This window comes from Lactuca serriola, chromosome 2 (assembly GCF_051521515.1).
Source record: "Lactuca serriola cultivar US96UC23 chromosome 2, Lser_US96UC23_V15, whole genome shotgun sequence".
NCBI classification, from domain to species: Eukaryota; Viridiplantae; Streptophyta; class Magnoliopsida; order Asterales; family Asteraceae; genus Lactuca; species Lactuca serriola.
In genome coordinates, this window is record NC_136409.1 from 154,143,094 (window position 1) to 154,157,118 (window position 14,025).

Below are 14,025 nucleotides of genomic sequence, written 5' to 3' on the forward strand. Positions count from 1 at the left end.
ATCTATTTTTTTTTTTTTTTTTATGTAGGTTGATATTTGGACTAAGAATTCGTACAAAGGTAAATTCGAATACACTTTAAACATAATAAGCATGTAAAGTTATAATGATCAACCATCTGCCAATACAATACAAAAATTCATGAAATCATACATGATGATAGAGGAAATTGTAAATGGCCATATGTACGATTCTTGAAAAATAGCCAATTTTTTATACACGAATTAAAATCACAATCAAAATGATAAAATCACAGTCGTCTAACCCTCTGACCCTTATCTATGATTTCTGGTTCAAATTTAAAAATTCTTAATTTTTTACTATTTAATGAAAAGTAGTTATTTTTTGTCTTTTCCTCGTAAAATAAAAGCTTGAATCTTATATTTTATAAGATTTTGCTTTTTAATTTTAGTTTTAAAAACCTAAAAAATAGAAAAAAAAAAATCAAAGCTTATTGCTAAACCTGTAACGCATCCGCTTTACCTCATAACTTTTCAAATGGAGGTTTCTTTAGGCAAATTTGTAAGAAGTTTAACCTATCAAAATATACGAAACTTATCCGATTTGAAAAAAAAAAAAAAAAAAAAAAAAAAACACAGATTTAAACTGGATCAGAGGTTGATGATGACGATTGAGCCGGATCACTTTTCCCAAGCGAACCGCTTTTCGCAATAAAAACCGGCATCCGTGTGACAGTGAAGTTCCAGAGATCCGACCTGCCACATAGCCGATCCGGGTTCCACCGCTTTACTCCGCCGTGAACTCCTCCACCACCTCTCAATCCTCTTCTTGAACTTCCTTCCATCGGAAAATCAACGCCACATCCACAACTTTTCGCTCTTTTCAGTGTCACAATCTGCTTTCGAACCTCCTCCGGGAATCTCAATGTGTATCGCTCGCAATTCTCTCCCAGTGGAACCAATGAATGACCGGTGGAGTGCGAACGCGGAAACTTCGGAGCCACTCGTTCATCATCTATGTGAATTAGATGATCTCGAGATCCGATTTCGGTTCTAGATTCATCGATTTGGGAGTGAGCCAACTCGTGATGAAATTCCGAGTCACCTTCGAGGTTTGCTTTAGTGAGGTCAGCTCGGCAAACTGGACAAGTCGTATGAGAAGCTAACCAAGCGTCGATACAATCAGGATGAAAGACGTGATGACATTTCGGTAAAAATCGAAGCCTTTCGTCGTCTGCAAACTCCATTATACACACAGCACATTCTAAAGCTCCCTTTCCGATTTTCAGCACTTTCACATCGGAGTAAAGGAACACCGGAAACGACTCAACAATCGATCTATCAAGACCGCAGGGGAATTTCAGTCGCGTGCGGTGATTGTTAGCGATCGCAACAGGCCGGCGAGATTCGGCAGAGTCATGTAAGCATTTACGGAGGTACAACGAAAAAAACGCGATTAAGAACATGCCGAAGATGAGTACTGCTAGTATTATCTTCACAGGCGAACTAACGGTTCCACCGATCTCGTAAGGGTACGCCGAAGAAGAAGAACCTCTAAAAGACTGAGCTGCGGCGAGTGGTAACATCGCTACTGGTATGATAAATAATCGATGGCAAATGTTACATGACTCCATAGTTTGTAAGTTGATAAAATTAAGGTGAAGTGAAGAAGTGGGTATTAGTAATGTATCGGCGGAGGTTGTCGTGAAGGGGAAGGAAGTGGCTAAATATACGTTTAAGGGGCAAGGGGGAGGAATATGATGGTGACAGGTGGCTGACGGCAGCCGATAACTGGAGGCGGAGGAGGAGTGTAAGTGTTGGTGGAGTATGGGATTGAGATATGTCTAAATGTAGCACAAACGGGTATCGATGGGATTGTTAAATGGCATGAGTTTAGGTGAGGTTTTGGATGAAAACAGTGGGCGGATCAATGATTGTTCATTCCAGAAAGCAAAAAATCTCCAGGTTAGTTCGGTATTCATTGCCACATGCTTTTCATTTGCTGTTTCAGCTTTTTAATCGATATACTCGTGAACACCTTTCACTACAATTTCATTTCTTTTTGTTTTCTTTCACAAGTAACCATATATAAAAACCATAAATATTTATTTGGATTAAGTAAGCAATGAATTGAATTTGAAACGGATTAATATAAAAATAATTATGTTAAACTGATAAACTTTTAGGAATGTAGGAGCCACAATTCTTCAATATATAATTGTAGTTGAAATATTAAAAAAACTAGTGGATACATAATAATAATAATAATATTGTTATTATTATGCATGTAATACATATGCATGATATAACACAACCCAGATATGGCAAACCTGCCTCCAATTTTCCTTCACCTTTTTGGGATTGGTTTTTTACGAAAAGTGAGACACATTTGAATCTCAACCTCAAATTCGTGTAGATCCTTTTCACTTGCCAACCTCATCTTGTATACACCCCTTACTTCTCAAAGGAGATAGGCTATTTCTTCGGTATTCGTTATTGTCACGTGTCTTTTTTCAATTCGCCCACGTTGATAATGCAAGTACTTTGTTGTCCTACTCATTGTCGATTTTGGTATCTGATTTGAGTCGCTAAAAGATTTTTGAAATTTTGAACTACTTTTTATCTATTTGGGATTAAATAGGAAGAATCGACACATTACTTATATATTGTAAACCGCAAAAACATATTCAAAATCATCAAAATAAAACTAAGTGATCATCATCGGGAAAAAGAAGCATTTAAATGTAGGTTGTACAAAATATCATCAAATCATCAAGATTAAATCAACAACTTTTAGGATGCAATGTATATGCTTCTAAATCCCAACTCAAGTCATATAAAGTCCAAATTACATCACACATCATTAAGGATGTTGAATAGTGTGTGCAAAAGTAGCACATAACACTCAACATACACATGGACTCCAAATGTTCATTAAGGATGTTGAATAGTGTGTGCAAAAGTAGCACATAACACTCAACATACACATAACATACACATGGACTCCAAATGTTAGTAATATGTGCTCATCACACATAAACAAAATGAGAGGTAGTTAGCTGCACATGCAAGTGAGCCATGTCTAGGATGTTGTCACATCATCATAAAATCCTCATTGGGTACTTTAGTCACGGTTGATTACACAAGTCATTAACTCATTCCAATTGGATGCTCGGGCTATGACCGGAAGATTGATTTTAAAACACTAATATTATCCCCATTTCTAAAAAAAGTTATAAAGTTCATTTCATGAATGCAACATGTTTTAGTGATAGTATTTCAAATAAATTACTCACATCATAAGATAAATTACTAAAAAAAAACAATCAAAGTATAGTATATTAAGGAACATATGTTCTTGGTAATGAACTCACCTTGATATGGAATCAACATAATTAATACATGTCAAAATCCTTTAAAACACCTTTCTCAATACCCTTTTTTCATCCATATAGTGTCATAATATCACCTAAGAGTCATTGCCACATGCTTTTCATTTGGTGTTTCATCTTTTTAATTGATATACTCGTGAACACATTTCATTACAATTTCATTTCATTTTGTTTTCTTTCAGTTTTTTAATCGATATGCTCGTGAACACCTTTCACCACAACAATAAAACCACAATTTCTTTTATCTGGATTAATAAAGAATGAATTGATGAACTTTTAAGAATGTAGGAGACACGATTGTTAAATATGAAATTGTCGAAAGATTACAAATAACTGGTAGATAGATTGTTTTTACTGTTATTTTTATGTTGCATGTGAAATACATATGCAAATATATAACACAACCTAAATATGGAAAACCTACCTCTAATTTTCCTCAACATTTTTCTAATAGGTTTCTTACAAAAGTGACACATTTGAACCACAACCTCAACCTCAACGTTAAATTCCTGTATATCCTTTTCACTTGTCAACCTCATCTTTTACACACCCCTTTCTTTCAAAAGAGATCTTCGATACTCGTTATTGTCACATGTCTTTTTTTTTTCTTCAATTCATTTACATTGATAATGCAAGTATTTTTTTTGTCTTACTCAATGTCGATGATATCTTATTTGCATCTCTAAAAGATTTTGCATATTTTGAACCACTTTTCATCAAATTTGAATTATGAGTGAGCAGGGACAACAAACATTTGGCCGTTGTCCAACCCATGGTATTGGTATGGTCAACGAGCACACTGTGTCATTGGTTTGTCTTAAAAACCCTAATTGTTTTGCTTAATGGATAAAAGGAATTGAGTCAAATAAGTTTTTATGAATTTGTTGCTCCCTTCAAATGTTTCATATGTGATTTAATTCAAAGTCCCGACTTAGTACATTGTCTTCAAATATTAGACGTCTGCAAACATAACATATTAGAGACCTAAAGGGATTCCACTATTTTACTTTATGTTATTTAGAATTTGTTAAGTTGGATATTAGTTAACACTCAGGTTCTTAACAATTAAAATTCTTTAAAGTGTCAAAGCATATATAACAAAAAAATCAAGAGACACATAAACCACCCTACATACAATTTGAATTTTGAATACAATATCTTCTAAATGTCTGAAGTTATATTGGTCTTTAGCCTTCAACTAAAGTGTTTAATCTTGATAGATGTCAAAATATCTAGGTTGAGCTTGGGAACCAAGTAAGCTTTATAGAGGTTCAACATTAGTTAAATACAAGGAATCGACATATTTCTCATGCAACGTAAACCCCAAATAGTTTTTCAAAATCATCAAAAGAAAAGTAAATAATCATCACCCAGGGAAAGAAACATTTAAATATAGGCATTATAAAACATCATCAAATCATCAAGATTTAATCAAACAACTTTTAGGATGCAATGTATATGCTTCCAAATCCTAACACAAGTCATATCAAATAGGGATGTAAATCTGTTGGAAACCGACCCAGACCGAACCAGAATCGAAAGAATCAAAAACTGATTAAGGGGTGAATGGGGAATCGGAAACTAGACTGAATACCACTAATCGGTTCCGGTTCCAGTTTGGTTCTACTATGAAGTATGCTATCTAAAAAGGTGTTCGGCATCGAAACCAACCTAAGTTCGACTGGAACTGACCGGAACTGGGCTCGCACCGAAAGAACCGAAACCAAAAATGATGAATTAGGTGAGTTGGACCAAATACTACTAATCGGTTGCAACAAGTTACGTTTTCATATTGATTTTTCGGTTATCAAGTCTAAATTAGCTTACACTTCATTAAAGATGTTAAATAGACTGTGTAAAGGTTACACATAACACTCTATATACACATGGATACGAAATGTTAGTAACGTGTGCCCATCATACATAAACCACATAGAGGTAGCCAGCCTCATGTGCAAGTAATTCATTCCTAGAATGTTGTCACCTCATCATAACATCCCTATAGGAACCTAAGTCACGAGTCACAGTTGGTGACACAAGTCATCAAGTCATCCTAAGTGAATACACATGCTTATGTTGATCACCAAATTATTGATTTTTTAAAAGAGAAAATTTAATAAGGAAATTATTGATATTTTTTTGTAAAGTTCATTTCACGAATTCAACATGTTTTACATATAGTATTTCAAATAAAATACTTATATAAATTATAAGATAAATTAGTAAAAGACATCAAAGTATAGTATATTAAGGGGCATATGTTCTTGGCAATGAACTTACCTTGGTGTGGAATCAACATATTTAATACATCTCAAAGTCCTTTAAAACATCTTTCATTTAAATCATTTTTTTCATCCCCAAACTGTCATTTTATCACCTAAGAGTCGATACAAATAAGTATAAGATTTAGGGGTTATTTGATAGTTGCTGACTGAGTCAGGTCTGATTGGGTTTGAAGTGATAACTAAATCTACATATGACTACAACCAGGCTGTTTGATTATGCGTCTGACTGGATGGACTGAATGATAAGAATGACCATTTTACCCTTCTTATTTTCTTGCAACATATTATTTGATAACATTAAGTATGTTCATAGTTCTAGTTTTTCAATTTCTCATTTAGTTTTTACAAATCAACATAGCAAATTACTTTCCTTTATTATGTCATGTAAAAACAAATTTGTATCAACTAAAAGGGTTGTTTGGAAGCTTTTTTCAAATGTAAAATGAATCAAGATTCGAAGAGTAATGTCTTGATTCCATAGATGTTGATATATTTTATTAGTAGTCATAACCATAAAGAATATGAGATCGACACCAAACAGGAAAATATATACATATCATAAACAGTCATGACAACAAAGGATAACATTTACAAAGAGATTAAAGATTACAACACACACAACCAAGAGAAAGCATATGTACTCCATGAAAGATCTAGTATGCTCAAGAATCATATTAAAGTAATATTGCTAATTAACATATGATACAAATAGGTCACATTAACAACAACCTGATATAATTGATTATTTATTAGAAATTGGTTTAAATAAATATTCAATAAAGTCTTATAATTAAATTGGAAATTATTTATTTCTAGCAAAAAAGAATTTTCATTAGCATGTAACATTATATATAATCTATATGATATGAATTAATAAGTCATGCACAACATTTTGAACTAGATGAATTCTTTTTGTCTTTTACCAAAAAGTTAAAGTTTATATGTTATAAACTTGGTTCATAAAATATAAAAGCTTTGTCTTCTTTTTGCCTTATTAGTTTCGAAAATAAGAGTTAAAAGGAAGAGTATGGTTTTTTATTATCTTTATGAAAAGCATGGCTAGTCTTACAATCATGAGGGACATGTTTGTCTAAAGTGATAAAGTACTACATGGTTAAATACTTATGGACTTTGTTCTTACTTTAAATACAAGCATCAAAGGCTTTCATTTTGGTTCTTTTTGGTGATACGAAACCATACATGCATGTAGTGTGTGATACTCTCTCCATTTTGTTCATCCATTTGAAGATTACTTGCTTTCTATGCTCTCATTGTGTTCTTATTTTGATAAGAACAAAAAGCTTAAGAGTCTTAAGAGTTTTATACAAAACAAAACTAGCATTCTACATCAAGTTGAGTCATTGTTGGTGTCTCTTAAGTCCATCACTCTTCATCAACTTCCAAGCCTTCCAAGAGGATCCAAAGAACTACAAAGGTTATGATTTCTCTATCTTCTTCTTTGGTTGGTGTTTAATCTTTCTACAACTTGCATGATGATCATTGGTGGGTTTAACTTGTTTATGTTATTCAAAAAATTTAAGTCTTGTTTCCTAAATTTTATATTTTTGAAACTAATTTTGTATAAAAACCCAACAATTGGCATTAAGAGTCACCTTGCAAGTTTGGTTAGATTTGTTGATTTTTGAAAATCATAGGTTTTGGAGAATATGGATAACTTGGTTTTGTATAAAAACAAGTTCATAATATTTTCTATGACAACTTTATAATTGTTATTTTTATGTGACAAAAGTTTCACGCATATTTTGTCATTTAAAGTTGTCTTAGAAAAATAAAGTTTGTTTAATGTGTATGTTGATATGCATGATGTGCATAAACTAGCCAAAGACCATTGTGTTTGTTGTGTTTGTTTTTTTATTATAAAAATGGTTGTAATAATTTATTTATTCATATGGTATGTAATAAATTAAATAGATTAGTTTTATTGGTTTATTTTTGTAAGTAATAGATTAGTTTTTAGAATTTGTTTATTTGTACAAAATGTAACAATAAATGAATTTGGAGCCATTTTTTGAAGACCAAAATGCAATTTTCGAGATTAAGAAGCATGCTGAAAGTTAGTGACAATTTTTGAAAAGTGCCATTAATGCTTTCTTAAGGCCTATTGGACTTTTAGCAACAGATGTTGAAATATTGTTTTCAAGAAGCTTTTCCAATCTTTTGCAAGCAATTGGTGTTTTCTCAAGTGAAAGCTTCTACAACAACATTACAAGAAGATTTTTTGGTCCCTTAAATTGTCCTTTTAGGAATGGTCTTGGTATTTTTTGTGTTGACTCACAGAAAATGTCATTAGTTGGTTATGTTTATACACATTTATTTTTATGCATGTTGGTGGTGTTAATTTTATACAATTATTATATGTGGTTAATAAATTAGTTTTTCACATGCTAAAATAATTTTTTGACAAAATAAACATCACATGGAGTTTGGTTTTCAAAATTTATAATGTGGATATAAGATGTAATAAGTTATTGTTTTAAAATAAATCCGGTTTTATAAAAATTTTAATAACGTCAAATTTTGAAATACTCAAATATAATTTTTAAAATGGTGATTTTTGTAACTTATACAAACTCCAAATATATAATTAATAAAAGTAAGTTCTGTTAAAGATATAAAATGTTCGAATGTATTCAAACTTAATACCAGTTATTAAAATTGAATCACGTTAAAATTATATTAAAAATAGCTTTTTATATAGATCCTTTAAAAGTGATTTTTTTAAAAAATTGGTACCATGGTTTATTATATACATGTAATAATCATGATATAATATGTTTTTAAGACTAGAATTATAAAACATATAAAAGAACCTTTTACAAACCTCAAATCTATGCAATCTATCTTTGGAGAACATTCACACATCTCTTGTATGCACTAGTGGGATAAATGATACCTAACGGGTTAGTGTTATCTTGTGGTGGTCGATGTGTCTTCGTGATTTCTTTAACCAAGTTATAAGTCGATTATACAAGTTTTTCAATTTGGATGATTTAATCGGGAATCTTTTTTGATAAATGTCACCTAAGAAAGAGAGTTTTGATGTATAGATGAGATCAAATATGTCTAATAAATTTTTTTATTAGTGATCCTATAAATCTAAGAATTATATAGTAAGATATAATTGATAATTGATATCTACCAGGTTGAATTCAAATGGATGGAATAAATGATACCTAACCATTTATTTGTTTTGCAACTTATAACGTAGACTTTAATAGTTAATGTTTTTAGAAACTAAAAGAGTATTAATTATTAAAGAGTTTAAATATTGAAAAAAGTAAATGAATTTTGCTAAAATTTTGTAGTTAAATAATCCATTTTCATTACCATGAATTGTCATTTTCTTTAATGACTTAATGAAACAATAACAATCGCTAGATACAACTTCAATGAATGAGTTCATGTCTTAAGAGGCACTCTCATGAGAGATATGAAATTGTATACTCTTAAAGGTCCTAATCCTAAACTATTTGCTTTGAACAATAAGCCTGAACATGATACCTAGTAAAGACATCACTATGATGCTAAATATGTTTCTAACATCAAACTAGGAATAGTACAAGGCCAAAAGGAGTCACCTTGTGTGATCTAGGAGGCTCATGTTTTATGGACCGAACACATTTAAGCCTGAAAAATCAGATGAGGCCCACACAGGTGGATCTTGTTTCTTTTATGGAAAAACTGGACAGTAGAAGAGGATATGATCCTCTTATCTGGAAAGAAAGTCTTGAAGAAACTAGTACTTGAGGTATCTACTAGATAGAACTCATATTTTTCATATAACACTTAGGTACTTGGTACTTAAATGTTAATCTAATATTTGTAAATGGTTTGCAGATATTTACTAAAAAATAATTAGTTGAGCATAGTCAAGTTGGAACTACACTCTTTGAGTCCAGTTTGTTAATTATGCTAGGAACTTAATACACTTGTATTGTGAAACAATGTTTGTTTGGAACAATGTATGTTTTAATTTAGCTTGCCTAAATGTATGTCTCAATTTAATTTATGAATGATTGACTATTTACTTAAATCGTTTTTTCATAACAATCACCTTCATATTCGGAAATGATTAAAGTTCTTTTTATGAGAGTAGATATCTTAATAAGAACTATAAAGTAAATATCAATATTTTGTAAATAACAAGTTCTATATGCAAAATACTTTTGACTTAAACTTGTTTAAAATCGAACTCATCTTTCACATTGTTATCTTTATTATATAAATAACATTCACATATTCCAACTTCAATAAAGGGATATTTTAAGGCAAATAAGGTAGTTTATTTGACATATGTAAATCTTATTTATATATAAAAGATTCTTAATGTTATTTTCACTAAGCAGTGGAGAAAATAATTACTAAGAAACTATAAAATATGGTATATGACTTCCTTTCTAATGAATGTCTAAGATTAAACGTAAGATATCAAATCAACTTTATTAACAACTAAAGTAGTTAAATTTATATTCTACATGGTAAAACATAATTGTAAAATCTTTGTTTAAGTTTTCAAATATAAAGTTAAGATATAAACCGGTAAAGACTATTTAAAGCCTTAATGATAATAAATGATAAATTAAATCTTACTTGATATGATTTAGTCTCTAATTTATAGAAATTTCCTCTTTTATTTCATTGGGATAACACCAACACTATCAATTGTACATTGAGTACAAACACCAAGTAACTAGTAGATATAATATTTTCTTCATAAGATTTTGTATGGAAAGACTCCATCCCTATCTTACTTAAATGTTTTGTGGATTTAAAGCTTATGTTGGACTAGAACTTTTAAACCCAAAATCTACTAAGTACATATTATATAATACTCTAGATTTTGGCTTAGATTATTATATGCAAATCCACCGAGAATAAGCTTTCGTATTTCTCTAATAGCCGCGTTAGCAGAAATCAACCTTCTAATGACAAAGCGAGTGAGAGGTATATGGAACTTGAAGCACCTCAAGAACCATAACGTGATGTAATAAAAGTTGGCACTAATTTTAACAAGGGATTGTTAAACTTGAATAATAGCTATTCATAAATACAAATTGTTCGGATTAGTGGTATAAATCATCTATGACTTGATAAGTATGGAATCTCTCATTGATGAGCCTTTATTAATGGTTTCTGAAAAATCCATTAAATACCAAGATGTTATGTCAAATCTCGAATTTGATTAATGACTTAGAGTAATTAATATGAGATGTAATCCATCTATGATAATCAAGTGTGATCTTGATTGAACTTCCTCTCAATAGCAAGGCTAGAAGGAGTAAGTGATTCTTCTTGAAAGAATATATTACATGGGTAACTATACACATTTAAAGCAATACTTGTTATAAAAGGATTTTCTCATACTCATATCATTGACTATGATCAAACCTTTTTCACAAGTAGCTATGATTAGATCAACAAGAATATTATTTACTATAACTTCATATTCCTAATATGAGATATAACAAATGGATTTCAAGAGTGACCACTTTTTCTTATTAGACATCTACTAGAAGATATCTTTATAGATTAGCCTGGATGTTTTATTAATTCATGTTATCCTAACAAAATGTGTAAAGCTTGAGATCCACTTATGGATATACAGCAAACATCTCAATGTAATTTTTAATATGAAACCATAAAGTATGTTTTTATATCAAAATAGGTAGAACATGTGTGCTTACTAAGAACTAGTGGGAGCACAGTGACATTCCTAATCTTGTATGAATGAGATATACTTAATCATGAGAAATTACATTATGAACATGACATGCCTTTTCACATTGATTCGGAAAGTGTTTCTAAAATGAAAGACTTATGAAGAACAAGATACATTCTTGAATGTAAAATTTATAGAGATTGATAAAAATGAATGTTAAAATTCCATATCTTTATGAAAATATAGACAATATCTTGAAAGGAATCAAGACACAAAATTTCCTTGGAGAAATCTTGACATTGTCACATGCACTCGTTTTGAGCCAACCTCAAAAGGAACCTAGCTTATAGGTTTGGACTAGATAAAATGATTTATATTCGATTTACTTGGCAAATAAATCCATAATTTATGTCATATTATGCATAAGACTTGGTATATGATCATGCTATGAGCATATCATAATATACCAATTAAATACATGTTTAACTCATCGGATAACTATAGGAACATTCTAATAGTTCTTTAGAAGAACTAAGAGAATGTATAATTTAGAATAAAATCTCCATGTAAAGAGCTACATAAGATTTTGATTTCTAAACAAATGTATATAACTATGACACAATCTACTACAAAATAAGAATACACTACTTTAGAAGTTGAAATCTAATATGATTGAATGAATGGGTTCATTGAAAAAAATATGTTGATTTCTACCAATCAATGATCACATAGAAATCTTTGTGACTTCGAGAGTATACTTAATCGAGCTAAGAGACTCTATGTCACGAAAGAAAACCAATCATATACTCTAAGACATTTAACTATACCTAGAGTAAAGTCAGATATGGAGATGATAGTATTTGCAAAATTTACACAAATTAAGTTTAGTCGAACCCATTAACAAAGTCCTTCTTTCAGCTAAAGTATGAATGATCACACTTCAACCATAAGACTTTATTATTCTAGAAATGAGATATTTATTTGGATTTAGTATTTGGATATTGGAACATTGTAACAACTATTATGTAATGTTTTCATATACTAGGATATGATAATAACTTCAATACTTGTTGTGTTTTATATTAACAATTTTTAATCCATGAATAATATTATTATTTTAAAAGTTCATAGTCGGTTATAATCGTGGGAGCAATTATGAAGTAAGACAAATTTGAATTGGATTGGTTGACTTTTAGCAGATGAAGGTAGGTAATAGGTTGTAACCAAGTTTCATACTTGTCAGAGAACTAGTATTGAACTAACTTGCATCAAGATCATCCCATGGATCGCTATCATGAATGATACTTGATTATACGGTACTATCTTTATATCCTTAACACCTGAGATACATAGTCGGACTTAAGTGTAGGGAGTATTATGCTTAGATATGGTCGAATGTTGGCCCTTAACCGGAAAGTTATAAAAGCCATTTTCAGGTATGGTTTGAACTATGCAAGAGTCTTATGTAGTCAAGATGAGATTTGTTCCTCCTATGTGGCGATAGTTAGACATCTAAGGTGCCTTGCCAAAAGTTGAACACCATATCAGATTGATTGTGATCCATATCTCATGTTTAGCATGATGTTCGTTACAAAGGGATAACTGATAAACTTACCTTACACACCAATTGTAGCTTGGAGCTTTTTGGGAATTGAGCGTTGATAGAATGTCACAAAGTCATATGCTAATGGGGCAGTGAAATGTTACTAGACGTTCATCATTATCTATATCAGTCTTATATGAATCTTGTGCAAGTGGGAGATTGAAAGATCTAGTATGCTCAATAATCATATTAAAGTGATATTGCTAATTAACATATGATACTAGTGGGTCACATTAACAACAACTTGATATAACTGATTATTTATTAGAAAATTGTTTTAATAAATATTCAATAAACTCTTATAATTAAATTGGAAATTATTTATTTCTAGGAAATAATAATTTTCATTAGCAAGTAACATTATATATAATTCATATGGTATGAATTAATAAGTCTTGCACAACATTTTGAACTAAATTCATTCTTTTTGCATTTTTTCCAAAAAGTTAAAGTCTATATTTTATAAACTTGGTTTATAAAATATAAAATCTTTGTCTTCTTTTTGCCTTATGAATTTCGAAAATAAGAGTCAAAATGAAGAGTATGGCTTTTTGATTATCTTAATGAAAACCATGGTTAGTCTTACAAGCATGGGAGACATGTTTGTCTAAGGTGATAAAGTGATATATTTGTTAAAGAACTATGGACTTTTTTCTTACTTTAAATACCAGCATCAAAGGCTTTCATTATGGTTCTTTTTGGTGATACAACAACGAGTCACCTCTCTGTGGCCTAGCAGAGGCAACAACGGCAATGGCTGCAACAACAACTACCTCAGTAACGGCAACGTATCGCTTGTTAAACATCTCAATCTGGGTGGTCTTAATAGATCCAAACATCTCTGCTATCACCTTTCGAATGGCCGCGGTTGTGGCGTGTACCCACCATGATGTCTCTGAAACACAACACGAAAAGAAATCATCAGAGACTCACTCGAGCGTACTCACACTCGATCACCTGTCCCTACTTGTTCCTTAGCATCCTAAGGATTCTTACTTGGGTTGCATACAGATCCGGTGCATTCAGTAGTACGGGCCCAATACTACCTTCCGCACCAACCTGTAGTCATCCCAAGTTCTCCTCCTAGGATCCTAGTTCACAAGTACT

The 14,025-nt window shown here is 31.1% G+C and overlaps 1 protein-coding gene across 1 annotated transcript; it reads right to left on the reverse strand.

Moving 5' to 3' along the window:
- Window positions 1-568: 568 nt before the first annotated feature.
- On the reverse strand, window positions 569-1,991 carry LOC145087087 (E3 ubiquitin-protein ligase ATL6-like). The gene has a single exon (XM_079024987.1). The coding sequence runs from the start codon at window positions 1,590-1,592 to the stop codon at window positions 600-602; it is 993 nt and encodes a 330-aa protein (XP_078881113.1). The 5' UTR covers window positions 1,593-1,991; the 3' UTR covers window positions 569-599.
- Window positions 1,992-14,025: the final 12,034 nt, after the last annotated feature.

Bases quoted from the DNA above. Each gene is read 5' to 3' on its own strand.
- LOC145087087 (XM_079024987.1), bottom strand. From the start codon at position 1,592: ATGGAGTCATGTAACATTTGCCATCGATTATTTATCATACCAGTAGCG.